Here is a 27,800-nt window from a genome sequence, read left to right on the forward strand (position 1 = left end):
CCTGCTATGTGCCAGGTGTGATTCAGATGTGAATATAAAACTACCAGCCCCTCCCCTGCCCCTCTAAGTGCCAGAAACCCAGACCAGCCCCAGGAGCAAGTCTCCAAGATGCCAGCTGGGCTCCAGGCCCCGGCTGTCTCAGCACTACCCCCTGGCAGGCTGCCACCACTCACTCCCTGAGTGGCCGGAAGTCCAAACACTCGAGCAGAAGGTCACAGAACCCGATTAGCAAGGTGGGAGGCTCCTGACCTGACTCAGGCCGCCCCTCCCTTCCCTGCCAGTAGGTTCTGGGCCCTGGAGACAAAGCCAAGCCAGAAGCTAAACATGGAGCCCGAGCGCAGACTGGAAAAGCAGGAACTGCCAAGGAAGAGCCTGCCTCCCCACCTCCTCCAAGGATCTACAGCAGCCCAGGAAAACACAGGGCTGTTCCTCTCCCACCGTTTCTGCCCAGCCCTCAGAGGGAAGGACTTTTCCCAGGAGCTGCCACAATGGGGGGATTTTGTTCTGGCCAAAAAGCCACACCCTTAGGAATGCTTTAGGAAAGCGTGCCCTGTCCTCAAAACTCGACTGATTGTAGCCACCCCCTGAAAGCTTGTGCTGCCCTGAGACCCCTTCCTATTCGAGAGTCCACATCACCATTTCCCAAGTGCCTGTTATGGGCCCCACACTTTAACATGTGCCATCTTGGTTAACCTCCTCTAACCCTAACCGACCCCCGACCCCCGGTCTTCAAAGTGAATGCTGCATTAGCCCTGTTGAACACAAGAGGAAACCAAGGCTCTTACGGGTGGGGTGACTTGCCCTGGTGACCCAGATAGCCAGATCCAGGACCTGCACCCAGGTCTGCTGGGTCCCACATCCACTGCTTTCTTGCCAGACCCTTCTTGTTCTCCCCTTCCCTCTCCTCTCAGATGATATATGACATGATATGATAAAGTGATATGCAATATGCCTCACCTCCCACCCTGCTGCTGCCATATTCTCCAGCATTCATTCTCCAAACTTAGGCCCTTGGCAGGCAGAGAACATCCTCAGGGTAAGGGATAGTTGTTCTGCACAAGCTACACAATTTTCCTCCTCCCTCCACAGAAAAACCTGGAGAGTGGGAACATGAGTGAAAGCCATTGCCTGTGCTTGGCCCTCTCCGCCTCTGTGTGTGTCCTCCCAGCGGGCTTGGAAGGACTTCTCAGGGCATGCCTGGGACATGGGTGCGTATGTGAAATTGACCCTAGGGATTTTTGTTGCAAGAAAGAATAAATGAATGAACATACAGTTTGGGAAACAGTTAAGCAGATGGACGAATGAAGATTGGAAAGGCAATGAGCATGACAGCCCAAGAGAGCGGAGTAAGGCCCCCACTGCCCACCATGCCTGCAGCCCTGAGGCCTCATGTCACCTCCCACCTTTCACATCTCCTTCACTCCTTGTTCTGATGCGAGGCCCCCCACAACCTGGCCCCTGCCAACTCAGCCAGCCTCTTCTCTTGAAATCCCCACCCTGACCTCAAGCCCCCATGCCCCATCTCTTCAGAGACACAGGGTTACTTGCAGCTGCTTCAGTGAACCAGACCCTTGAACACCCCCAGGCTGTTGTGCAACATTGTGATAAAAGACCAGCTCCTATATCACCCCCCAAGTGGAGCCTCATCCAGGCGCCCCTGGGGCAGGTAAACCCCCACTGCTGCCTTCTGGGGTGGGGAGGGACTGAATACACACGTTCGCCCATCTCCCCTAGACCAGTTCACCTGGTAGGTTGAACACACCCTCTTAGTAGTAATTGTGACTCTTCATGGCAGTGAGCCTTCTCGTCGTTATTGTTTAGAACCCTATGCCATTTCTCTATATCCTCACATACAGCTGAGTACTAAGAGCCTATGTATGGCAGGTTCTCATATCTGTCTCCAGTTCTTCCTCCCTGGGTCACTGTGGGAATAGTTTTGGAGCTTCCTCTGTGGAACCAAGCTGGTTCCACTCTGTTTTGCTTCAGAGCCTTTTTCTATTTTTTTGTGTGTGTTTATAAATGTGCTCAACATGTGGCCTGGAGGGTTAGAGTGTGTCATGTAATGGAGAGTGGGGGCATTGCAGAACCTCTAGCGTGGGGGTTCCCCCGGATGCTTCTGGTGTGCAAAGATGCTCCCAGCTGAGGGCACTGACCTTGACTGAGAAGGTCTTTGAAGACAGGGACCGTCTTATTTGACCTTGAACCCCTAGGGAAGACCCTGCACAAGATGAAAATGGTCAGAATCTATTGGTTGACAGGTGAATGTGGCAAGTAATTGAATAGTCACTATGTGCCAAGCACTAAGAAAGCATTTTACAAATATTTTCATTTAACTTGTAGGATAGGACTATCAGGATGGGTGTAGAACTCCCCTTTTACAGACAAGAAATTGATGTTCAGGGAGGTAAAATGACTCTTCCAAGGTCACCTAACTAAGAAGTGGAGGACGGTGGAAGAGACTGGCATTCACTGGGCAGGCAAGACCTAGCCTCACCTTGGGTCTGTCCCTGCTCATCTGCCCCAAAGGAGCCACGTAACTGAGGGACACCAGAGCATCTGAGCCATTTTCAAAGTAAAGATCCTTTGTGCTGGAATGAGATGATCCTTTAAAAAATGATCACCGAGCTCCCTTCATTACCTCTGGAGACCGAGTCCTTGCTGATTTTTCCCTTCTTTATCTCAAGTACATTTAAATGTCAATTAAATTTGAAATATCTACATTTGTCAGCATTTCATTTTGGGCCAGCGTGACGTGCCGCTGATTTGTCCACGCAATGTGACACATGAAAAAACTCTCGAGATGCAGATCTTCCTCATTAAAAAATGAGCCCATGCAATCCTGGCACAGCAGAGAGCCACAGAGCACGTCCCCCTTCCTGACGCCCTGTCTCTGACATGGTATTTAAAAAGCAACAGCCGCGCCTGTCACCACTGTCACACACGTGCGCTAACCGGCGACACGTGAAAGCAAACATTAGAAAGGGTTCGGGAAGTCATCTGCATGGTAACTCTGCGCGGGGATGAGGTGGGCAGAGGCGGGAGCAGCATGGGGAGATGATGGGGGCCTGCGTGGTGATGGACAGCGGGCCTTTCTTTCTCTCCGAGACTCGGGCAGCCCTTGCTGGGTAGCCAAGTTTGCCACGACCTGCCTTTTCACAGACAGCTCTTTGTGTATAATAAAACCTAGGCAAGTGGTGGGTGGCAGACTGCAGGGTAGTAGCTGAATTGGGTTAATGAGGGAAGAGGTACACTTTTTTTTTTATTATTCCGCCTTAAGCTAATAAAAAATTTAAAACTGGAGATTTTCAATGGTTCATCCTTTATCTCTGATAAATATCTGACTGTATATTTCATGGAAGAACATGAGCAGCCGAATTTAAATAAGTTTATTTTGAAATCTCACCTTTTATTAAAAGTAGAGTGGGAAATACCCTACCTCTTGTTTCATTATTTCAAATACATGAAACTCAAGAGGTGGAATTGTGTAGTAGTTTAGAGATTCAATTCCTGGCTGTACCTTTAGCTGCTGTGTGACCCTAAGCAAGTGACTCTTCCTCTCTGAACTTTGATTTCTTCACCTGCAAAATGAAGATATGGTGAGGAATTATTGAGAAACTATATGGACAGTATTTAACCCAACACCTGTAAACATTGCTAGTGTCATCATCACCATCCATGTGACCTGGAGCCTGGACCTGAAAACACTCTGAACAGACCAAACTATGTGGTAAACGTCTCACCTGGGTGCCCTGCCACCCTGGGCCTCTTGTTGAAGCTACTGCCTAACTAGCCTGTCCTAGAGGAGGAAGGCTGGTGTGAGCTGGAAATTGAGGCTTCTCTCTACTCCCAGCCCACACCCCCTGCCACACCGCAATCACCCCAGTGTGAGTGGTGCTGGATTCTGACAGCACCTGAGCGGCAGCAGTTTGGATGACAAAGCCAAGGCCCAGTCCAGCACAAAGGCCCTTTGCTGTGTATGAATCCAAAAATTCATGGCAGGTTTAGTGGCATTCAGCTTATGTGCCTATCTGTGACCTGTACTTTTCATCAAATCCAGAGGAGGAGGCCCATGCTCGAATGGATGTCAGAAAGGTATTCAAGATGGACTTGAGGACCACCTGGGAACCTCATTCAGTCTGATCCACTCAGAAGTATGCAGGCCCCGTCGTGTCCATCCACCACCAACCTGTCTGACGGGAAAGCACAGCTCCTAGTGTTGGGATCCCAGCTCATTGCTTCCTGGCAGAGCCGCATCATCACATCTCTCTTGTCCACCAGTGAATCCCTAGGCCTCAGCACTGGGCCTGCTCATGACAGGCACTTGGAAAGTGATGCTTCATTGGGAGCATGGATGGATGGATGGACAGACAGACAGACAGACTCATGAAGGTGTCATTCTCTATAAAATCAGTACAGTGATACCTTACTGCTAGGCTGTTGTAAGAGGTAGAAATAACATCTGTAAAGTCCCTGGCATGGGGCCTACTTGTGGATACTATTTTAAATATCTTTCTGAGGCTCCCACCTGGCCGAATCCACCTGATACCTCCCCCCCTTACATGGTCCCAGCCTACATCTCCACAGAGGTGTCTTAGCACCTCCAAGGATAGATGAGGGAATCCAGAGAGGGGACAATTTTATCTCACCTTATCTCCCCAGAGAAACCTTCCCAGCATGCCTGCTTTCATTTGTTCAATTAGCAAACCTCCATCAAGTTATTGCTGTGATGGGGATAAAGAGAAAAACAAGCTAGCCTCCTGCCCTTGAGGAACTCAATTCAAAAAACAATCGCAAGAGGTTTAATGGTAGCTATGAAGTACTGAGGCACATAGCACAGGAAGAAGCGTGCTTCATCTGGGGTGAAAGTTCAGCCTGGGAACCCTCAGAGGGCTTTCTAGAAGAGGTGGCATCTGAGCTGAGTCTTCAAGACTGAAGAGCAGTCAGTTCACCAGGCAAAGAAGACAGGAAGAGTGTTAAAGGGCCACGTGTGCTCAGAGACAGTAGGTGTGGCTAAATGGAGAGTGTGGGGCAAGAGGGTCCTCAGAGGTGGGCAGGGCCAGATGTGCAGCCCTGTGTCTGCCCTGCATGGAGCCCAGGCTTGGCCCCACCCCGCCACCCAGCAGGCTCCACCAGCTCCCCAGAGCTGAGCACGAGTCCAGTGTGCTGCCCACCCCACCCCTCCTCACCTGCTCGGGAAAGCAACCCAGTGCTAGAGGAGGTTCCCCTAGCTTTTAAGCAGATGAGGAAATAATTCTACAGATGTCTGAACTTTGTTATACCTAAAACTTTACTCAGTGGACATAGTCACCCCACAGCTGATTGCAGTGAAATTGCAGGAGAGGGGCAAGATGGATTTGAGATTCAAGGCGCTCCACTGTTTTATGTCTGGGTGCTGTGGAAGTGCCAAGAGCTAGGCTTCCTTGCCTAGAGGCTGGCCAGGGCACCTGTTCCCGCCCTCTCTACTGAGTCCAAAGGACAGAACCCCTCCTGGCCCATGCTCTCTCTGGTCTTGTCTCTAACATCCAGCAAGACAGCCCAGGAAGGAACGGAGCCCTGGAACCGCCACCTCCGGGTGTGTAACCTGGACCAGTGGCTTCCCCTCCCTGAGCCTCAACCTCCACTTCCACACAAGACCAAACTCTGCCTTGCTAACCTCCGGGGGCATTGTGAGGAAATGAGGGCATGGGGGGAGTGCACATACTCGAGATTCAGCTGCGGTCCTACTTTTATAAGAACAGCAGATTCTTGGGGTAACAACAGAATGAACACCAGGGATGGGGAGAGTGGCCAAGCCCCGTCAAAGTGCACTCCCATAGTCCACCAAGTGCCAGTTGCTCTTCCTTGTTTACCCTCCAGCAGTGATTTTCCTGTGCTTTTTTTCCCTACATTACCCTTTCCTGAAATAAAATCCTAAAGGAATTCTGTCATATAAAGCAAAGAAAGGAGACTGCTGTGGTCGGAGGTGGGGAGAGAAGATAGCCTGACTCCTCTCTCCTGTCCCTCCTCCCCAGCCAGTGTAAGCACCACCTCCCAGGGCTCGGGGGAGCAAGCCACAGCCCACGGTCCAGGATGTGAGCCGAGGTCTGCCTGGTCCACCCCTCCCCTGGGCACCCGGCCTCCCCCGGGCCCTGGTCAGTGTATAATTTATAGGAGCTGGGCACCAAGTTTCTCTGGGCTGTGTATATGTTTGTGTTTATAGAGGTAGAGCTCACAGGTGGCTGACAAGGGAGATGTATTTTTTATAACAATGAATATTTAATTTTCACATCACAGATGAAAAAGACTCTCTGAAGAGGCATCTGAGGGAGACTCCAGAGAGCAGCCACTAATCAGAAAAGGGCCTTCTCCCGAGTGCTCTTCCACATGGTTCACTGTTTAACTTTTGTATTCTTTATTTTTTTCCTGATTATCCAAATAGATATGTTCATTGTAAAAAAATGTAGAAGACATAGAAAAATAAAAAGAGGGAAAAAAATGACCCATAATCCCACTAGCTGTTGGTGACATTTGGACACATGCCTTTCCAGTCTTTTTTCCGTTTGTTTTTTTCGTACATAGACAAGAGAGAAGGCTGTAAAATTGCAATTCAGCATCCTCATTTAAAAAATTTTCTTTATGAACATTATGTTTAATTGGGAGCATAATATTCAGTCAATTATACTATAATTCATTTCATAGATTCCTACTGCTGGAAATATAGATTGCTTTCAGTTTTTCAGTATTCTAAACAAAGCAGTGATGAACATCTTTCTGCATAATTCTCTGCTACAAGAGAACGTCTAGGTCTGGATTGTGTGTTTAAGACTCCTGACGTTTGGCAGATGCAGTTTCTTTTTGGTTTGGGGCCCATCCGGCCCTGCGTGCCCTCTGGCCTGCCCCAGGGGAACCTCCCGGAGCCCTCCGCACCCACCGCGTGGCGTTCCCATGCTGCCGCCCTAACTGCCTGTTCTCTCTCTTTTGTCTTCTCCGCCCCAGCCTGGTAAAGCCCTTGCGACACTACGCGGTCTTCCTCTCCGAAGACTCCTCTGACGATGAATGCCAGCGGCAAGAGGGCCCCAGCGCTGGCTTCACCGAAAGCTTTTTCTTCTCCGCTCCCTTTGAATGGTCTCTCCTTCCTTCTTTCATTTCCCGTCCAGACGCTTGCCTCGAGCTCTGCTTGGTGACTCCCCAGAGCCGCCGCGGAGGGAGGGGGTGTGGAGCTGCTGCCGGCCGGGGTCCCGGGGCCCAGCTTACGGAGGGAATGCCGCCCTCGGGCGCCTCCTCTCGGGGCGTTCCTTCCACCTGCCCCCGGGGACCGTGGCCGCGGAGCGAGGTGCAGGAGTGGCCGCCCCGGCGGTGGGAGACCAGGCCGCGCTGTCTGCAGTTAGCCTGACTGTCGCCCCAGAGCCCGCCATCTCGGCACCTCTCAGCCAGCGGGGATGGGAGGGCTCTGATTTCAAGTTTTAAAAAACCAAAACTTGACTGATGTGGAATGTGTGTATTAGTGCCGGTATATCCAAATGTTTTACTGATCTGCCTGGTTTGTTTTTAAAAATTATATTTATCACTGTTATTTGTAGCCTAAACCTCATACTGATTACAAATAGCAGTAATAATAATTAGGAAAAAAAGATAATCTAGCCACTGCCCCCCTCTTCCCCACCCCCCACTCCCCCCAAAAAATAATTATGCTTCTGTGGTTCTCCTTTCTTTGCCGGTTAGTGCCCTTTCACCCACGGGTTTCTCAGATCTAGGATTGAGAAGAAGACAGCTTTCCTTCGTTTTTGTTTGTTAACAAGGTCGTGAGAGTGTTTTGAATGGGTGCCTCTAAGGGAAGGGAAACGCCTTTGCTGAAGGTGCCCACATTGCCCACAGCAGCCCTCTGGGGAGTGAACTGTTACCTTTACAGAAGAGGAGATCCCCATCCCCACTCCCCTCACAATCCTCATCTTCCCTGTTCCCAAAGCCCCGCGGAAGTCCTGGGGTCCGATCCCACCCGGGGTCACAGCCCCCTCCCTGGGCTGGGCCCATGGGTTCCTCTAGACTGCCAGCCTCCTGCCACCACCCCCAAGGGGTAGGAGGGTTTAACCTAGCCATCCTGACACAATCCCCAGCCCTGTCCTGCCACCAGCTAGCTCACCTGTGAGCAGAAGCAAGTTGTACCCCTCCTGATGTCCTCACTTAGCGAGTGGGGGCCTGAATCAGTGTTTCCCAAGCGTCACATGCCACCCTTCCTGTACATGAGTTGACTCTTTTTCTTTAAAATTTCTGTTTTAAACCTCTTGGAATTAGCCTTGTATTAAGCAATAATATCTCTGATATCATAGGTTTATGTACTAGTTATTGTTTTCTATTACCAATTAAAGATAGACTCATTGGGAAAAGAAACATTAATCATGTATCAACTTAAATCCACCGTTCAGGAAAAGGTAACCTCCTAGGGTAACATCTGAGAACTCGCCAGCTGCATTCCCCAGAGTCCAGGGCTCAGCTCTTTCACGTGCTTTTTAAATTAAGTAATGCCTTAATTATTTAAACAATGGATAATACTCATTTTCTTACTCCATGACCTCAAAGATCAGGATAGGCCTTTGTGTGAGAGTATGTGTGTGTTTAAAAGGGAATTAAAACGACATGGATTTAAAAGAACACCGTTTCCTTAAATTTAAGAAGCCCACTTACTCCTTTATCTCCCTCATTATGTTCCAACTTGGTTAAAGGGTCTTTAATTCCTTGGTCAGATGGCTTATTCTCAATGGCTGTGGGAGTCTCAGATTGGGCTTCCCTTTGTCACATGCTGTGTGTGACGAAGGGTAAGTTACCTCGCCTCTCTAGGCTTCAGTTTCTTCATCTATAAAGTGGGGTGTGAGCGCCATCTCTAGCGAGATAGTGCAGTCTGCTGGAGTCCCCGCCAGTTGTTGGGACTCGCCCGCCCTTGTCTGTCCCTTGCCTTGGTTCCCAGAGCGGCCCTTCCATGTGAGCCCACCGGGGGCCAGCAGGGGGCACCCTGCCCCCACCGTCCCTGGTCTCCTGTTTTTTGGCAGAGAGGCTGATGGCTGGTGACTGCACTAGAGGCCAGGGCTTACCCAGGAGCCTACACCCAGTGGTGCCCTGGGCCTCAGGCCTGTGGGAAAGGAAGGCAAGAAGAGCTGTTTGTTGTCTAAGTGTGGGGCTGCTGCACAGTTTTGATGCTGTTAGTACAGAGCTGGCCCCTCTGACAGCCACACTTACTGGTGGGTCGTTGATGCTGTTAACAGCTTCTGCATGCCCGCTGTGTGCCAGGCTCTGCTTTTGCTCTTGTAGTCTTCACAAGCACCTGCAAGGAAAATGCACTCTGGGATGAGGAGAGCTGAGGCTCAGAGAGGCTAAGTAACTTGCTCAAGGTCCTACAGCAAGCAGATGGCAAGACCAGGGCTGGAAGTGAGTCGGCACAAGCAGAAGCCCAGACGGTTTCCCCTGATGATCCTGGAACTCATCAGGCTATTGCCCTTGGGAGAGTTTCCCAGCTCAGTTCCCCTGGAGTCACAGGACCCAACACTCTGCACTGCTGTGGCACCTACTTGTCAATCACTGAATTTGGGAGGGGGGTGGTTAGGAGTGCAGATGGTGGGCTCAGGAAGGTGTCTGCCTGTGTATTCTCTTTCCACTTGTGTCCCATTCCTCATATGTTGTCTGCAGGCCCATTAGCCAGTTATATGATGGGACTTGTGGTTTTGGGGAGACTGAGCAGTCCTCCTCAGGACTCCTTAATGCAAGTGAGAGCCAAAGCCACTTGCTCAGGGTCACACAGTGGGAGGCAAGGCCCAAATTCAGACCCGGGTCTGAGAGCAAAGCTCACACCCTTGTGGCTGCCCAGACTTCTGCACTCACAGGTGCGCCAGGGCACCCCCTTGTCTCAAAGGCTGCTGGGCACGCTCCTCAAGGACTAGAAGTTCTTGGGGTACTGGGACTGCTTGCTCCTCCCATGGACACTCTGGTGGGAGAACCCAGCCTGCCCTGTCTCCTCCCAGGCCACAGCCATACCGGACACTCAAAGAGTCTGACAGCGCAGAAGGCGAGGAGGTGCCGAGTCCAGAGCAGCGGGCTCGGGAACCCGTGGCTCCAGCTCCTCCGGACCGGGTGGCCAGCATCGACCTCCTGGAAGACATCTTCAGCAGCCTGAACGTGGAGGCCCCCCTACAGCCTCTGGGCCAGGCCAAGAGCTTGGAGGACCTTCGGACCCCCAAAGACCTGAGGGAGCAGTCAGGGAGCTTTGACTATCAGGTATGGTGTGGGCAGGGGAGGGCACCTGCTGGGGGCCAGCTGCTTTCTACATGTGAGGCAGAACCCTCCATTTGACAGTGAAGGAGACTGAGGGAGAAACAGCAGCTTTTTTGAGGTCCTCACCCAATATGCAGGTTCAGTCTGACTCCAGACCCCGCCAAGTGGGTCAAGAGCCAGGCTACCAACAGTGATCACTGGAGAAGATGCTGGAGCCTGATGGAAACCTGCCCCCTCCCCCCCACTTCTGCTTATGCATCTGACAGAGGTGGGCTGGTGCTCCATGCTATTCTCCCCAGGACCCCCAGTCTGACACCCAGGCAGGGGCTTTGGCCCCTGGCAGAATTGGGGTTGCCCCCATCCCTGCCAAGGCTCTTGGTAGTCTTTGGATCAGAATTCCTGGGTTCTGGGTTATTCCCATGTGACCACTGACCATGTGTTACTTACAATCAGTCACCTCCCTTCTCTGTGCCTCCTTGCAGTCTTTGGGTCACACTGTGAAATTTACAAAGCTCCCACATGTCCAAGAATTTATCTGCGCTCCCCTGCAAGGGACTGCTAATCCTATTTTGATGAGGAGGAAACTCAGGCCAAGAGACTTGCCTGAGGTCACATAGCTCGTAGGTGCAGAGCCAGGACTTGAACCTGGTCCTCCTACTTTCTCCTCGGTCAGTCCCAAGCTCCACCTTCTTCGGCTCATAAGCCATCAAGGGTGCCCACAAATTTTGAAAAGTACAAAGGGCAGAGTTGGTAGGTGAAGCTGTTTTCCTTAAACTACTTGGCAGTCACTGGCATAAAAGGACATCCCTTTGGGCCACATGATGAGAAAAGCCTGGGCTTGGAGTTCAGACAGACCTGAGTTCTCTGCTGGGGAGCTGGGGCAAGTCCCCAACAGCTCTGAGTCTCATCTCCCCATCTGCCTGGGGAGCCAGTTGCCCACATGCCTGGGAGTGCAGGCCTGGTGCCGCCCACCACCTGGCACACAGGAGGGGCATGGGAAGGGGCACGCATTTCCTTCCCATCAGTCCCAGGTCACCACGTGGTCACTGCCTCCCTCACTCCCTCCACACAGAGGCTGGACCTGGGCGGGAGCGAGAGAAGCCGGGGGATGCCGGCGGCCTTGAAACTTGCTCATCCATACAACAAGCTTTGGAGCCTGGGCCAGGACGACATGGCCATCCCCAGAAAGCCCCCTGCCGCCTCCCCCGAGAAGCCCTCAGCCCTGCTCGGGAACTCCTTGGCACTGCCCTACAGGCCCCAGAACCGGGACAGCATCCTGAACCCCAGTGACAAGGAGGAGGCACCTGTCCCCGCTCTGGGCAGTATTACCATTCCCCGACCCCAGGGCAGGAAGACCCCAGAGCTGGGCATCGTGCCCCCACCACCTACTGCCCGTCTGGCCAAGCTCCAGGCTGCTGGTGCCGCATTTGGTGACATCTCCTCAGAGCGGCCACAGGCCAAACGAGAAAAGCAAGCTGCCTGGAGCCCAGCCCCGTTCCCAGGGCTTCTCCCCGGTGGAGCCCCTCACGGCCCCACTGAACTGCTCCAGCCGTGCAGCCTGGCCCCAGGGCCTACAGGTATGGGCAGCGACACCCTGCTTGCCCTCCTGGACCCACTTAACACAGCCTGGTCGGGCAGCACCCTTCCAGCAGGTCCTACCGCCCCAAATGTAGCCACCCCATTCACCCCTCAGTTCAGCTTCCCCCCTGCAGGGACCCCCACCCCATTCCCACAGCCCTCACTCAACCCCTTTGTCCCATCTGTGCCAACAGCACTGCCCACCGTGCCCCTGGTCTCCACACCAGCCGGGCCTTTCGGGGCCCCTCCTGCCCCCTTGGGGCCACCTTTTACACCTGGCCTCCTGCTGTCACATTCTGGCTTCTGTGCCCCACATAGATCCCAGCCCATGTCTGCCCTCTCCATGCCCAACCTCTTTGGCCACATGCCCATGGGCACTCACACCAGCCCCCTGCAGCCGCTGGGCCCCCCAGCTGTCGCCCCTTCGAGAATCCGAACATTGCCCCTGGCCCGCTCAAGCTCCAGAGCTGCAGAGGCCAAGCAGGGGCTGGCACGGAGGCCTGGAGAGCCCCCTCTCCTTCCTCCCAAACCCCCCCAGCGCCTGGAGCCAGCACTGAAGCCTTCGGCTCCTCTTCGAGAGGCCAGAGATCCTTTTGAAGATCTGTTACAGAAAACCAAGCAGGACGTGAGCCCGGCCCCAGCCCCAGGCTCAGTGGAGCAGCTCAGGAAGCAGTGGGAGACATTCGAGTGAGCGAGGGCCCTTGAGGAGTGGGGGAGCGAGCAGAGGCCCGAGCGCTGTGCCCAAGCCCACTGCTGTGGTGCCCACGTGAGCCGGCCCTCTGCTTTTCCTGCCCCCCGTCCCCATTTCTCTGCCCATTTCTGCCCAGGCACTGCTGATGGGGAGGGTTGGGCCCCTCTCTGCTTCCCCCTCCTCCTCTTCCACACCTCTGAGGTGTGGCCACTGGAGAAGGCACTGGTCCCCACCTGGGAACTGACCCTGCCACCACCCATCCCCAGCACCCTGGATTTGGGTTTTGCACTAAAGAGGCCAGCTGGGCCACTGACTGCCCTAAACCCATCCTGCCCACCTTCCTTCTGGAAACCTCCCAGGAACAGCCACGAGGGTCTTCCAGGCCTTTCCTCTGAGCTCAGCTCTCCTGTTCCAACTGTGTCCCAACCCAAGGACCCCACCTGGAGGCACACTTGTTGGTGTTACCCTCAGCGTGAGTGCATCTGCACGAAACACAGATGGGTGGGGGCAGTTGTAGTAAGGGACACCACTGCCCCGGGCTGGAGGATCTGGCAGGACACTTCCAAACCCTCTCTAGCAATACACACACTCGTTCTTTCCCAAGTCCTCACTCCGACCCCCAAACTTCAGTTGTTTTGGGCTTAGTAGGGATTTGGGGGCTGAGGGATCCTTGGGATCCCTGGTGATAGCCAAACACAGCCCCAACCAGCCCTGCTTGGGGGCTGGGAGCACCAGCAACTCTGATTTTTAGAAGAAAAAATAAAAACATGTAAATGTGAGGGTGTTAGGAGGGGCTGTCAACCCTCGTACAGCTCTCTGTCACTCTGACACATGTTCTTCTGGTCTCTTGTATCACGGTCGAAGCTGGGGCTCGGCCTTTTGTCACTTGGGCTTCGAAGGCGGAGCCAAGCAGCAGAAGCCCAGATTCCAACTCAAAGGTCAACTTAGTGCCACCAACCGATGTGGGGGTCACAGAAGCCGGAGCCCCCCTGGGTCAGGAATGAGCAGTGGCCCTGAGCCCTTCTCCAGGCCCCCAGGGGAGTGGACAGACTTGGTGTCTTTCAGCCTGGACACCGGAGCATCCCCTCCCCACCCAATGCACGTTCTCGCCAGCATAGAAATTCCTGTGGCCAAGGGCACTAAAGTTAAATTGAAATGTTTTGTTATTGTTTCTTTTATCTTTCTTTTTTTACCTTGCTGAATTGATGTATCTTGAAATTGACTGATTTCCATAAACCAAGTTAAAATATGGTCTATTTAAGAAAACAACCATCTGAAACATGCAGGAAATTGTTAGCATTTTGACCTGATTCTCATTTCCTATTGTGAATGGTCAGACACAGTCTACCCAGGGGTGTCTGACTGGGCCACGGGGGTCTCTGGAGGCCCCGTAACCCTGGGGAGCACCATCAGTGTCTGAGAGGCTGGAGGCCGCTGCTGCTTTGTGTGAGCGTTTGAGAACTAAAGGGCTGGCCCCGAGGTTCTGCTCTAACGGGTTTGAGGAGCTGCCAGGCTGGCACACAGCTCGTGACCTCTAGGAGCCACCCCAAGGGCAGGCTTTCTTTCTTGGTCTTCTTGGAATATCCTCTGGCTGCAATGGGGAGCGATGTCATGCCTGGGTCACGTGGGACCCTCCCAGGCCTTCAGGAGCTTCAGCACCGATTCTGGTTCCATCAGGGGCCTCTAGTGGACCAGAGGCTGAGATGAGAGATGCTGGAGGGCGCCAGGCAAGTGAAGTCCACCCCACGGTCTCCCCGGCCGTGCTGGGAGCATGGTGATGAGCACTCATTCACACGAGCACTGTTCTCTCCACTTGCTGGATTGAATTTGCAAACCCAAGAATGAATTTTGAGTGTGTGTTTAATAAAATCTTCTTGGGAAGAAGGCTGGTGGTAGGCCCGTGTCAATGAGGAAGTTCTAGAAAGAGAGTAGAAAGAGAGGAGGCCCCGTTTGGCAAGCCTCAATGGCTGGCCTCGGCCATCTTTATCACCCCAGTTCTGTAGAGGTGGAGGCTGAGCTCAAAAGCAGTTAGATTTGAACCCTGGCCAACTCCAAAGCCTGACCCAGTCAGGGTTCTGAGCTCAACTCGTCCCCTTTCCCCTTGCAAGCCAGACATGGTGGGGGGGAGCTTGTCAGGTGGGCAGCTGTTAGGAGCATCAGTCTGGTCACAGGCATGCACAGGCCTGCCAGGTCCACGAAGCAAGACTGCAGGCCAAGACGGTGTTGAGGGCACCCAGGTTCCAGGAGAGAACAAGTTCAACGAGAAGCCTGGAAGTTCATCCCCGCAGTTCTCTTAATTGGCAAAAGCAGAGCCTCGGAATCAGAACCTCTGTTGGATGTTTGTATTAGGAAGGAAGATCTGGACCAAGCACCCAAGGTGGGTGGTGGGTGTTAAACACACCTAGTCACCCCCAACCCCAGCCACCCTGGACCCTGTTCTGCCCTACCTGGGCTGCCCTTTGAAAATGAACCGTTAGGGGGAACAGAGGGGAGGAGGATGTGAGGCCCTCCAAAATGGACTGGACTTTATATGTTGGGGTTCCATATAAAATATCTTTCCTTGAAGGAGTCTGCAACTAACACAGGTTTGCCAAATACTTGACTTAAGTAAAGCAAACCAATGAACCAGCTGTGGCCAAGTTGTTGGTAGCAGATGCTTCCTCCCCTACTTTCCCGGGGGTCATGGAGAAAGCTGGGGGAGAGATGGCCCCACCTCCTACAGCATAAGGACCAGGGCCCTTCCTGTCCCAGCCTCTGTGACCCCCACAACCTCCTAAATCCACCCCTTCCCCCCCAAATCTCCACATAGCTCCTCTTCGGATTTGATTCGTGAGCCTTCTGGGGGCTGCCCTAAACCCTGAGGGGAGCTGAGTAAAGTCAACACCAGTGTCATAGAGTCTCCTGGCCTGAGAAGCAGGAAGGATGAAAGTGCATGACTCCAGGTCAGGACTAAAGAGACGCGTGAAGCTCAAACACTGCTCAGAGGAGCCAGGCCCTCATCGGGGTAGCCTGCTGGGGCTGGAGATCACCGTGTTGATGCGCATGACCGGGGAAAGGACTAGAAGCAAAGCAGCAAGTTCTTCCTCCTGTGTCTACAGCCTAGAAATTAAGGGCAGAAAGAGCCCTGACACAGCAGCACCACCAATGTCTGCCAAGCACCTGTGCTCAGCAAACAATATGGGCACTTCCCCCACATCCTCCCAACAGCCATCTTCAGAGGCCACCGCTCTGCAGGTGGAGGAGTGGCCTCACCAGGCAGCCACGGGAGCACAGGGAGCTGGGGACAACCAGAGGTGGTTGGGGAATGTTTTGGGGGCATACTGTCTCCTCCCTGAGCCAAAAGGGTCACCCACTCATCCTCATTCCCCTCTGCTTTCTTGCCACCCCGAGAGAGGCCTTTTACCCACCTGAATTCCCTCAGCTCCACCCAGGGGTGTTGACACTTCCAGACCTAAAAGGACAACCCAATCCTTCACATCGGACCAGAGTTCTGTCCCCTTTGTCATCCTCTGATCCTCACAGCAGCCCTGTGAGGGTGGCAGGGGGTGCTTTCCCCAGCCAGAAACGGAAGAGGGAAGCAGCACAGAACCAAGACCACTCCCAGCAGCAAGGTGGGCAAGCTCCAGGTGGCACGTTTCCTGCTCCTGCAGGGCTGCCCTGGACAGACGTTGGCCATTGGTGGTCTGAGGTTCCCGTGCACGGCTGGCTCTGGCACAGGGTGCAAGACAGCTCTGCTTGAAGGAGCATCTGTTCTGGGAATCAGGAGCCCATAAGGCCTCAAGCAAATGAGCTCCCCCCGATTTCCCAGCTGCCTCCAGGGCAGGGGCAGTATCTGGAGGTGGTAAGCTGGAGCCTTCATCCTTGGGCAAGCCCTGGCCCAGCCTCCTGAGAATGTGCAGCCTTGGATCACCAGTTCCCATAACCCAGGGTTGTGAGGTTGTCCCCAAGGTGTCCTCCTCCATGGGATTGCCTATGCCCACTACACAGTCACACACACACCCTATGAAAGATGGAGCATACCCACAAGCCCTGTCCAGGGCACTCCTACTGGTATCTGCGGGCCAACACATCTGCAGACACGCCCATCCCAGGTGGGTGCTCACACACACTTCTGAAAACACCGTATGCAGGCCCACAGGTGTCCCTCCAGGGCATACTGGGGCAAAACCCAGCAGGCCAGATGGAGATGTCCACAACCTCCCAGGCCCCTCACTGCTTCCCTGAGTTGCTCCCCCTTTTCCTCAGTCCATGGTGAGGCAGAAGCACCAGCAAAGGGGACACTTCTTCAGTGGGCATCCTGGGCCCTACAGCAGCTCTCCAAGGCCTACAGTTGATGAGCCACTTCCTTGCAGTTTCCTGGAAATGGCTTCCTTGGGTCTCCAGGTAGAAATTGCCAGTTGAGGACCCCTCAGGTGCTGGAGCCAGCAGCCAGGCCAAGCCTAGATGAGTCTCTCCTCAGGTGGCACCTTGAGAACACTGTCCATCTCCAGACGGGCCCCAGCCACCTCCTGCTGGCTCGGGCTATAGGTTCCTTCGGACTGGCGGCGCTTTCTGGCTGCCAGGACCCCTGAGAGGAGGCCCAGGAGGAGGAGGAGGAGGCAGGCACAAGCTGCTGGCACCGCCACCTCCAGCAGTGGGAACGGCAGCGGCAGGGGCAGGCCCTTCTGCAAGAGACGCAACAATGAGGCCTAAGACCATGGAGGAGAGAAGGCCCTTCAGAGGAGAGAACTGGGGGCACAAGGACTTTCCCGGAAAATCAGAGCTGAAAATAGAGGTAGAAGGAGACCTGGCTCCAGGAGTACGCAAGCAGGTACACTGGGGATGGGGCCCTGTTGGAGACACTACAAAAGGATTCCTGTAAAACAAAGGGGTCCTATCAGAAGTATAGAAAACAGACATTTATTGAACACCAAATATGAGCTAAGAACCACCGTGCATGGGATTCCACATAAACCTCACAACAGTCTGGTGAAATGGAAGTGAGCTCCAGGAGGGCAGGAATCTGTTTATTTTGAACAGTATACCCCAAAGGACCCAGAGCAGTGCCTGCACAGTGGGTGCTCAATAATATTAGGTTAGAAAACAGAGGCTTTGCCCACATTTCCCCTGACACAGGATGAGTGAGTTGGCAAGCCACCACCAGGTGCCCCAATGCCATGCCACACCCACACCGCCATCCTTGGCCCCTGCTCCATCTCCTCCTTTCACAATAAATTCATCCAATCTGAGACTATTCCCCACACCATCCCAGAAGATGGCCTGATTTTTTAGTGTCTCTAGAGACCAGTGCTTAACACCAAGGACGGAGGCATTTCGCGCAGCAGCAGGAGATGCTCCCGGGCCAGGAGGCCCGGGGTGGGGGCGGGGCCGGGGCAGGGCAGCTGAGCCGGGCTGGCAGCCAGGTCAGAACCCACCAGGGCCTACCTCCCCTCTGGCCTGCTCCCACCAGACACAGCCCTAGCCCCTCAACTGAGCTCATCCCTGGGAGACACAGACCAGATTTTGGAGGCTCCAGCAAATCTCGCCCTAGTCTCCAGTCACAGGCACCCAGAATGCCTCCATCAAAGGTTCTACAGGCCTGGAATTCTCTTCTCCCAGCCCTGGAGAAAGGATTCGAAGGCTGGAGAGGTAAACTCGTCCAGGCCATAAAAGGCCCTCACTTGCAGCCATCCCTGGGTGCTTCTGGGGAAGCTGCAAAGCCATTTCCTCTCCTACCTAAGAAGGAGGAGGGGGAGGGAAGCCAGAGGCTATAAACGTTCAACTTGAAAGGAAACATTCCCCAGAAGCAGAGGGGATTTGCGGGTTTATAACCCAGCTGCCAGAAGCCTGTGGAGATCAAGGCTCCCCAGGTGCCCTTCCTGTGGCTTCCTCTGCCCATCCCACCAGCACCCACTGTGAGCTCGTGCTGGCTGGGCCAGCAGGGTCTACTCAACCCCTTTGTGGGCAGGGGCGAAGGGGGGTTCAACAGCTCAAGCTGCCTCCTGGCTCCCCTCTGTCTCAGCATCTCCTCACGTAAGCGCCCCTGCAAGAGTGGGAGGGGGGGTTGTTGCCTTCATGGTGGCTGAGCCTTCCATGGCTCAGAATCCTGTGCTTCTGGAATCTTCCTACTCCAGAATCCTGGACCAGACCACTAGAGATCATAAACTCCCAGATTCACCAACCTAAATCCCAAGAACTCCAGGATCCTGTAGGCTTTAAATCCTGGGCCTAGACCACTGCCCTCCTGTAACTTTGGGCATGGTGAAAAAGCCCCTGACCAGTGCCCAGCCAGGGGACCAATGTCCTCGCTGAGGGATGGGAGAGGCAGTCTGAGGCGCTCCCTAAAGCAAAAATACATCCTACATGGGGAACATGGAAGGTACCTGAGTCTCCTTCCCCTGCAGCGCCCCCCCCCCGACTTCCCCCAACTGGGTTGGTTCAGAAACAGCTCCACTAGTGCTGTACACTCTCCTTCCCCTTCCCCCAACATCATCTCACTAAAGTACAGAAAAGGCCTCTGTCAGCCCCCCAACCCCATCCCCACTGGCATCACTCACCACCACTTCACAGAACTGGCCGGAGAAGCTGGTGCTGCAGATACACTCATAGGCCCCACCAGCTGCCCGGCAGGTTCCCCCGTTCAAGCAGGGGTTGGCCTCACAGGGGAAGGTAGGGATCTGACACCTGGGGAGGGAGGAGGGGGGGTGGAACTGAGGAAGCTGCTCCCCCCACAGATGTCTCCTATTCCCACCAGCTGCTCGACCTCCCCAACCCCCCTCCCTCCACAGGCATCAGAGTGTACGCATCCACCATCCCCATGCACAGGCCCTGCCTGGCTTGCCCTGCCAGGTGACCGAAACTGAATGTGACCATCACCCACCACCCCCTTCACCCCAGCATTCATGACTGCGAATGACTCTCACTCCCATCAGAATCCGATTCCCACGGAGGCGGATTCCCTCAGCCTGGAGTGGGCCCAGAATCTGCACTTTTACGGTATCCCCAGGTGGTCCTGATGCAGGTGGGCTGAGGACAGTGCTTTAAAGGCAACTACTTCCCAGGTGTCTGCAGAGGATGGTCTTAGAAGCCCCAAAAGGAAAGAACCCAAGTAATAATGGTGGCCCATCGGCACTGGGATGACGGTGAAGGATGACAGCAATGAGCAAAGATCAAATCACACCCACACCCCCTGCCCTAGTTGGACAGGGTCCAAGGCCCAGCCCTGCCCAGCTCTTCACACTCACCAGCCCACCTGCCAGCACTCCCAGTGTCAGACCCACCTTCGGCCTACAAAGCCCCCCTGGCAGCTGCAGTTGGCGCCCCAGGGCCCAACCTCACATCGGCCTCCGTTGAGGCAGGTGAAGTTCTGGCCACACTCCTCCAGCAGGACAGGTAACCTGAGAGAAAGCACAGAGGGCAGGACGCTTGGGATGGGGTCCCACCCCTACTCCCCCGTGACTTTAGGTGACCTGAGCCTCAGTGCTCACATCTGTGGAATTCTCAGCCCACCTGCCGCAGACTTGGATAGCAGTCATAGGAGTCATCAGAGTCCTGATGTGGGAGGGATGGGACCCAGGGCCTGGGCAGCTCACTCTGCTGCTCCAGCCCCCACCCCCACCCCCACAACAAGTTCTACAACCCCTAGAACTGGGGCTGTGAACTTTTTTGTCCTGTGAGAAGCGGGTGAAATGCAAGAACTCTAAGAATTAAAGTCTGGCCCTAAACACAAAACAGGCCTGACACTGGGTGGGGTGGGAGGTCAGGCCTCTGCCAGATAACCATCCAAAAGGCTGGCTCCAAAGGGAGTGGGCAGAGTGGAAGGGCAACCCCTCCTCCCAAAAGGCTGAATAAGGCAGGTGTCAAAGGCTTGACCCCCACTCCTCTCCCTCCTCCCCCATCCCTCTCCCCCCTCCCCCTCCCCCTCCCCCCTCCTCCTCTCCCTTCTCCGACCTGACAGGAGGAGATGGCAGAGGGGCATCAGTGGTGGGCAGGGAAAGCCTCCCATTTTCTTCCAAGACTAGTTCTGGGTCTTCCCACCCCATCCCATACCCTGACAAGAGCTTGTGTGAAATTTAAGTTTAACTGGGCATCCTGTATGTCATCTGGCAACACTCAAGGACAATCATCCCCATTTCACAGATGAGGGCACAGAGGCTCAGAGAAGAGAAGCAACTTCCCCACGTAACCCACGCCCCCAGGGGCCCTCTCCTCCAGGCCTCGCCCCTTGGTGCCCTCACCCCACCTCTGCCCCAGGTACCCAATAGGACCCCCTTGACAGGTCGCCATCGCCCCTGCCACCCGGCCACCCGCACCTGCAGCGCGGACCCACGAAGCCGGGTGGACAGCGGCACTCAAAGCTGCCGTCAGAGCGAGCATAGCAGCGGCCGCGGGAGCAGGGCGCTGAACGACACGGGTCGGCGCGGGCCTCGCAGTGTGGGCCCTCCCAGTCCGGGCCGCAGGCGCAGGAGAAGGCGTCGAACAGGTCGCGGCAGGAACCGCCATGCAGGCAGGGCGTGGGGACACACACGGGCGCGCCGCGGCAGCCAAGGCTCGGAGCTGGCGCTCCCGGCCAAGCTGCGAAGCGCTCTCCGGAACCAGACACCGCGCCTGGCCGCGGGCTCGCCAGGGGCAGCGGGAGGACACCGAGAGCCACGCGGCCCAGGCAGCCCGTGAAGTTCTCGGCCAGCAGGACGCGCGCGGCACCCGGGCCGCGCAAGAAGCCCAGGTCGCCCGCCAGGCCGCGCAGCGCCAAGGGCGTCGCCGCGCCGTCCAGCCGCAGCAGCCAGCGAGACGCGGCGTCCGCCGGGCGCTCCATGGCCAGGCTCACGCGGTGCCAGGAGCCGTCCGCCACGCGTGGCCCGGGTGCGGGCAGCACGGCGCCAGGAAGGCCGCGGCCGCTGCGCACCCCCGCCTCCAGCGAGCCGTTCCGCACTGCCAGCCAGACCGTGGCATGAGCGCCCGCCGCGGCGCGCAGAAGCCCGGCCTCCGCGTCGCGCGTACGGAAGGCAAGAGAGAGGTCCCCAAGCTTGCGAGCCGCCGACACGTTGCGACCGCTGAACTCGGCTGGGGGGCCCTCGCGGAACGTGGCCTGGGCCACACCTCGGAGAGAAAGGGAGAGGACGTCGGGGGGTGATCTTCCAAGCGTATGGGTAGTATGTGTAAGTCCCCTACGCCCCAAGCCCATCTCTAGTCAGGGGAGAGGGCAGCAGCCATCCATCCACCCAGTCATGCTGCCTCCAGGTCACAGACCGGCAGTAATAGGCCTTACCCCAAAATCGAACCCCTTCCCTCCTTGAAAGCCACCCTTTCTCATCCATAAGGCTCAAGCTTTGCTGAAGCCAGTCACCTTTTTTAAATGCAAATCTGAACATGCCCCACTCCTGCTGAAAACCCTTCAGTGGCTCCCCACTGCCCTTGGGATAAAGTTTCAGCTGCCTGGTCTGCCAATTTCTGCATGCTACTTCCTGCTGCACCCTTCTCAGTACTTGCGTTTCAGATGTTCTTACAGACTTCCGGACCTTTGAATCTGCTGCCCACCCCGCTCTCTGACACGTTCTCCCCTTAAGCCCCACTCACTCCTCCAAAGCCTCTGTCCCTCTGCAGGCAGTGGGTGGTCCGTGGTCCATAGCCCATCAGCCCTGAGGGCAGAGGCAGAATCTAACCCAGCTTGGGTGCCCAGTGCCTGTGAGCTACCCAGGGCACACACTCACAGATGAAGCCATCAGGGACCTCCTCACAGGTGGCAGGAGGGAGGCAGGGCTGGCTGGAGCACCACAGTTGCTGGGCACACGTGGACCCTGTGAAGTTGGCAGGGCAGGTGCAGTGGAAGTCATTCCAGGTGACAAGACATGTCCCACCGTTGAGACAGGGGTCGGGCTTTGGGAGAACAGTTCAGAGGTCAGCTCAGGCCTGGGGCTGGCACTGCCCCACCATAACCACAATCATAGAAGTGATTATTGAACACTACTAAGAACACCCATTACAGGCATAGTAACATGTTACAAACAAGTGAAAAGGAAGTTGCCCACATCCCCATTTTACAGATGAGGAAACTGGGGCTTGAAGAGAGGAAGCCACATGCCTGAGTCACCCAGACAGTAAACAGAGGAACCAGAGCTCACAACTAGGCCATTCCAGTTCCAGGCTGCTGCTTTGTCCATGAGCCAGCTCACTTTCCCACGGTTTCCCTGTCCCTCAAGCAGCCCCTGCAGAAAGGCTAGGGGGGCTTTATGCCTGGGTCAGGGTGTCTATCTCAGACCAGAACTGGAGAGGAGGGTATGGGAATCAGCAGGACTAAGGACAGCTGGACCAGAGAAGGGGCAAAGCAAATCCTGCTCTTCTGCTGTCTAGCAGTGGGGGACCTTGAGCAGGTCACTTGACCCCCTGAGCCTGAGTTTCCTCACTTACAAAAGGATGTGCTAACCCCCAGGAACGCACCAGCCCCCACTCCCAACCCCAGAGTACTCACACTGCACATGTCTTCAGAGACACAGCCCATGGTGAGATTCCAGGTCTGCCTGCCACCCAGCTTGCTAGGCTCACTCGAGTTCCCCGGTGGTAAGGGGAAGAAAGGGAGGTGGAGGCTGTTGAGTCGCAGGTCCTGGAGGCAGCCACGGAAGGACCCACCCCAGGGCTGGGCCTCGGCAGGGAGGAGCCGCCCACCCACATGCACCTGCTGCCCCAGGCCCTGAAGCTGGTCAGGCCCGAAGCTAAGCGTCACCAGGTGGCGGAGCCCATCATCCCAGCGCCCAGGGAGCACCAGAGTAGGACTGCCCAGCACCTCAGCCCAGATCTGGCCCTCACTCAGGAATACTGTCAGGCCAGATGCCGAGGTGTTGGCAAGCTGGAGCAGCAGGCCAGAGGGCTCCCGCGTGCGGAGAAGGAAAGACACGGTGAGGTTGGGGCCTGGCAGCTCGTGGAGCAAGAAGGAGGCAGAGCTCAGGGTGCCCCCCAGACCAAAGGTGGCAGCAGGTACCTCTGCAGGGACAAAAGGTGCTAGGCATAAGGCCTGAGGGCTAGAGGGAGGGTGTGGCCTTGCCCCTAGGGCCCAGATTTCAGGAGCCCCCTTCCCACCTGGCTTTCTTCTCACCATCACTGCACGTGGGGCCACTATAGGGCCGGGGGCAGTCGCAACGGAAGTGAGTCCATAGGTCGAAGCAGACCCCTCCATGGGCACAAGGCAGAGGCTGGCAATGCTCATGGTGCTCACAGCCTGGGAGGACATTCTGGCCAAGATCCCCAGGCAGCAGCAGGTGCCCATCCACGTGCACATCCTGAAGGCAGCCCGAAAAGGCTGTGCCACCCAGCTGGACGGAGCAGACCCCAGAAGGCAGTGCGGACGTGGAAGCCGTGGGAGCTGGGAGCACAGGACCAGAGGCCACACAGAGCTGGGCAGGGCAGCCCTCGTGCCACAGCCGCAGTTCCAGGGTCCCTAGGTGGAGCGCCACCTCCACCCGGTGCCAGCGGCCATCATTTAGAGCCAGGCCCGGCAGCCTCAGGGTGAGCACGGTAGAGCCATGGCTCCAGAGTGTGGACTGAAGCACAGTCCCTGCCAATGACAGCTCCAAGCGATCCTGCGTGTCAGTGCGAGTGGCCAAGGCCCCAGCAGGCAGCGTGGTGCGAAACCACAGCGCCAGACCCAGGGGGCCACCAGCTGGCACCGATGCCCACACAGGGCTCCCTACCACCACGGAGAAGGTGGTATTCTGGCCACAGAACGGTCCATGTGTACCAGGTGGACAGCGGCAGGCATAACTGTGGACCCCAGATTCAAAGATGGGTATGCAGGTTGCAGCCAGTGGGCAGCTGTGGCCCTGGCAGCCGGTAAGCTGCACAGAGCAATCATGCCCACCCCAGGCCTCTGGGCACTGGCAGATGTAGCCTGCCACCGTGTCATCACAGGTCCCACCATGGAGGCAGGGCTCCAACAGGCATTCATCCACGTCCTCCTGACACGTCAAGCCTTCAGAAGAAACAAATGAGACTCAGCACCCCGGGCCGGTACCACAATCTCAGCCCAGAAGTTACATGTCTCTTGGGATAGGACCTCAGCCGCTATCAACCAAACCCATTCCCAAAGGATTTTCTCATGGTACCTGGAAATTCCCGGAGGCTGGAATCCAAAATGACACCCTTCCCCTCCCTTGTCCAGCCAGTCTCCATGGCTTGTGGATTCAATTCCCTAAACTTTCTTCAATCCCCTCTTCTCTTCCCCGTCATAGTCCCTGCCTTAGCAGCTCCCCAGGCCACTGTCCAGCCTCCTCCAGTTCGCCTGCCTCAGAACCCTCTCACACACCCCTGCCAGAAGCCTGAAGTCTCTTTCTAAAGCATCAGCTGCTGCTTAAGGTCCAAGCACCCAACGGCCATGTGAGACCCCTCAAAGGCTGGACCCTGCCAGTCACAACAGCCTCAACCCTGCTCCCTACCAACCTTGAACTGCCCACTCCTCCAAGCATCTCCTGGGAAGTCTTGCCACTAGGGCTTTGCTCATGCTGTTCCCTCAGCTTGGAATGCTTCATCCTCCTTCACCTTGCCTCTCAAACTCCTATTCATCCGGGAAAGCCCAAACTCAAAGGATCCTTCCCCTGGAAGGCTTTCTCTGACTCCCAACCCTACCCCACTGAGTCATTTCCAACTCCTTGCCCACCCTCACTCCCAAGCCCTTGCCCACTCCTAGGCATAGCTCCCCAGAGCCCCGTTCTGAAAGTATCTGTTTACTCAGGTGGGACCTCCTCCTGAGGCCTCAACATGTTTCTGGTGCCCAGCAAAGGGCCTGGCATGACTTTTGCAGGTGAAGTGATGAAATGGAGGAGAGATTTGGGGTGCATGTATGCATCTGTGGCACTCAGAGCAGCTCCCTCTGCCCTAGGGTCCCCTGTGCTGGCCGTGAAGGGGCCCCTCATCCTCGCCTCTAGGAGCTCCCACATCAGGTGCTGAAATCCCAGCCTGGGTCAAGAGGTCATAGCCCAGCCTCAGCTCAGTCAGAGCCTCTACAAAACCACCAAGGCCCCCCTGCCACCATATCACAGCTGGAGAAACCCAGGCCCAGGGAAGCTACCAGGACGTGAAGTCAGCCCAGTTGGCCCACAAATACACAGCCTCCTTGTGGGAACCACCAGTCACCAGCCCCAACCTCCCCCTGCCCCAGGCCCTGTCCTCCATACCTGCCAGGAGCCACAGGCCCCCAAGGAAAGTCCACAGGAACTGAAGCCCCATTGCATTCCCCAAAGACCCGGCCAAGAGTGGGTGGGCAGGCACCGAGGCTGGGGAAGCGAGCTCCCCACCTGGGCCAGCCGCCTCCTTTGGAGCCAGCTGAGGAATGCCAGGCACTGGCCTCACCCACACCCAGCACAGTCCAAAGGGAGGATGGGGGGTGGACTGGACAGCAGCAAGGAACCCAGCCCCACAGCCAGGTGTCCCCTCCCAGCCCCTGACCTCAGAGACCTGACCTCCCTGTCACCCATCAGCTGAGCTCAGCTTGGGGAGGAGCTGGGCTCCCACTGATACTGGTGAACCTGGGGGATGTCATCCCTTCTCTATGCCTCCACTGCTTCATCTATGGGATGGGGATTTGAAATCCCAACCTCGTGGGGCTGTGGAAAGGAGGAAATAAAATGCACAGAGTGCTTTTCGGGGGAAGGCATGCTGTGGTGAGACCACTGTGTGCCAGGCACCCCTGTGGCCACTGCTCTTGGGGAACCTCAGCCTTCAGGGTCAGAGGACAGGCTCTCAGGGATCCCTGGAGGAGCACTTGGGGTAGGGAATGCTGAGTTTCAGCCTCTCCCAGGTGGGTGAGGGCGGGTAGCTCAGTGGTGGTCACCCCTTCCTCCCACCGGGCAGGGGAGCTTGTGCCCAGGAAACTTGCCAGGGAGAGGAGGCAGTGTGCCCGAGCAGGAATGCAGGCGGGAGTGGGGGAGGTATCCCAGGCATTCCAGAGGGGGCAGGGACACTCAGCAAGTGTGCAAGTTCCTTGGGTTCACCAGTGTCCGTGTGGAAGAGTATCTGTGTGTCTATATGTACACAAGGCAGGGAGAGTTTTGTATACCCCTGATGCCCCCCTTCCCTGCCCAGTGGACCCCAGCTCCCCAAAGGTCAAATTCACCCATCTGCAGATGTTACCCTCCAGTTCTCCATAGCCCTCCCACCCATCTTTTTCTTCCTCTGTCCTTGGCCACACTGCCTCTGTCCTCCCTGCAGACCCCTCAGCCTTAGCCCACCAGCCCACCCTGGCTCATCCCCTGCACACATACGTGGGCTCAGTAGGTGCAAGGCTGAAGGCAGCGTCCTCTGGCCAGCAGTCACCCAAGGCAGAAACAGCTGTTATCCTGACACCTCCCACTCACCCAGGGAATAAGCACCCAGGACCTGGGGAGCATCCCTCCTAAATATTTCTCAAACCCATCAGTCCTCTCCTCTGCTACCTCCAAAACCCAGGTCCCAGCTCAACCCCCACCCCCACCCCACCCCCTGCTGGCCTCATCTTTGATCTCCCTGTTCTCCAACAATCCAGCCTTCACACGTCAGCCAGGGGGGACCTTTTCATCCCACGCCTGCCTTGCCCTGCCCAGCACCCACCCAACCCCAGGCACCTGTGTAGCCATCCGGGCACTGGCAGTGGAAGCCATGGGGCAGGTCCTGGCAGCGTCCTCCGTTGAGACATGGCCGGGAGGCACACTCATCCACGTCTATACCACAGTCGTCCCCTGCAAGAGGCTCAGCTGTGACTCCCCCCTGCCGCCTCAGCGCCAGACCAGAGCTGGAAGGGCTCATTTTGAAACCAGGGAGGCTGAAGCCCAGAGGGAGGCGCTGGTGCAGGCCGAGTGGCACGCCGTGAGAGGGCTAGGCCTCGAGCCCGGCCCGGGGTCCCTCCCCGTGCATCGAGGATACTGGTGGATCTGCTTCCCCAGAAGGGGGGGCCTCACCCTCAAAGCCCGGCGGACAGCGGCACAGGAAGCCGGCAGCATCGCGGAAGCTGAAAGCGCCGGGGAAAGCGGCCTGGTCGCCCCCGTAGAGCGCCGGGTCGGAGCGCTGCAGGCACTGGCCGCCGTGCTGACAGGGCGCCGCTGCACACTCGTCCTCGTCCACCTCGCACCACTCGCCGGTGTAGCCTGGGGGGCGCACACGCGGACATCAGGTCACACGCGGCTGGGCAGTCCGCGTCCCTCCACTGCCACCAGGCCAGGCCTGGTCCAGCTTAGAACACGGGAACCAATGTGAGGGACAGACACATTGACGGGGATGATGCCTTCATCAGCATCATCAGCATCATTACTGAGCACTTTTACGTGCCAAGCCCTATTCCAAGCGCTTCACA

At 56.1% G+C, this 27,800-nt stretch overlaps 2 protein-coding genes across 13 annotated transcripts in view; one reads left to right on the forward strand and one right to left on the reverse strand.

Moving 5' to 3' along the window:
• DENND1A (DENN domain containing 1A) overlaps positions 1–13,759 on the forward strand; it is a 669,505-nt gene extending 655,746 nt beyond the window's left edge. For 3 of the 5 annotated variants that reach the window (XM_037851268.1, XM_037851269.1, XM_037851270.1), the window contains 3 exons: positions 6,976–7,104; positions 9,990–10,242; positions 11,312–13,759. In XM_037851268.1, the coding sequence (XP_037707196.1) occupies positions 6,976–7,104; positions 9,990–10,242; positions 11,312–12,508 (1,579 nt within the window). In that variant the 3' untranslated portion in view covers positions 12,509–13,759. The remainder of the gene's footprint in view (positions 1–6,975; positions 7,105–9,989; positions 10,243–11,311) is intronic. The other 2 variants (XM_037851271.1, XM_037851272.1) reach the window with 1 other exon arrangement.
• Positions 3,407–27,800, reverse strand: part of CRB2 (crumbs cell polarity complex component 2) — a 34,857-nt gene continuing 10,463 nt past the window's right edge. The window contains exons 5-14 of one of the 8 annotated variants that reach the window (XM_037851266.1): positions 27,409–27,594; positions 27,076–27,189; positions 23,577–24,449; positions 22,956–23,464; positions 22,198–22,363; positions 20,800–21,586; positions 19,768–19,884; positions 19,045–19,171; positions 9,211–9,295; positions 3,407–3,578 (exon numbers count right to left, since the gene is read on the reverse strand). In XM_037851266.1, the coding sequence (XP_037707194.1) occupies positions 9,230–9,295; positions 19,045–19,171; positions 19,768–19,884; positions 20,800–21,586; positions 22,198–22,363; positions 22,956–23,464; positions 23,577–24,449; positions 27,076–27,189; positions 27,409–27,594 (2,945 nt within the window). In that variant the 3' untranslated portion in view covers positions 3,407–3,578; positions 9,211–9,229. Of the gene's footprint in view, positions 3,579–8,020; positions 9,296–13,653; positions 17,173–17,391; positions 18,531–19,043; positions 19,172–19,410; positions 19,567–19,731; positions 19,885–20,799; positions 21,587–22,197; positions 22,364–22,955; positions 23,465–23,576; positions 24,450–27,075; positions 27,190–27,408; positions 27,595–27,800 lie in introns of those variants that run through there. The other 7 variants (XR_005219119.1, XM_037851265.1, XM_037851263.1 and 4 more) reach the window with 7 other exon arrangements.

Source organism: Choloepus didactylus, chromosome 10 (assembly GCF_015220235.1).
Source record: "Choloepus didactylus isolate mChoDid1 chromosome 10, mChoDid1.pri, whole genome shotgun sequence".
In the NCBI taxonomy this organism is placed as follows: Eukaryota; Metazoa; Chordata; class Mammalia; order Pilosa; family Megalonychidae; genus Choloepus; species Choloepus didactylus.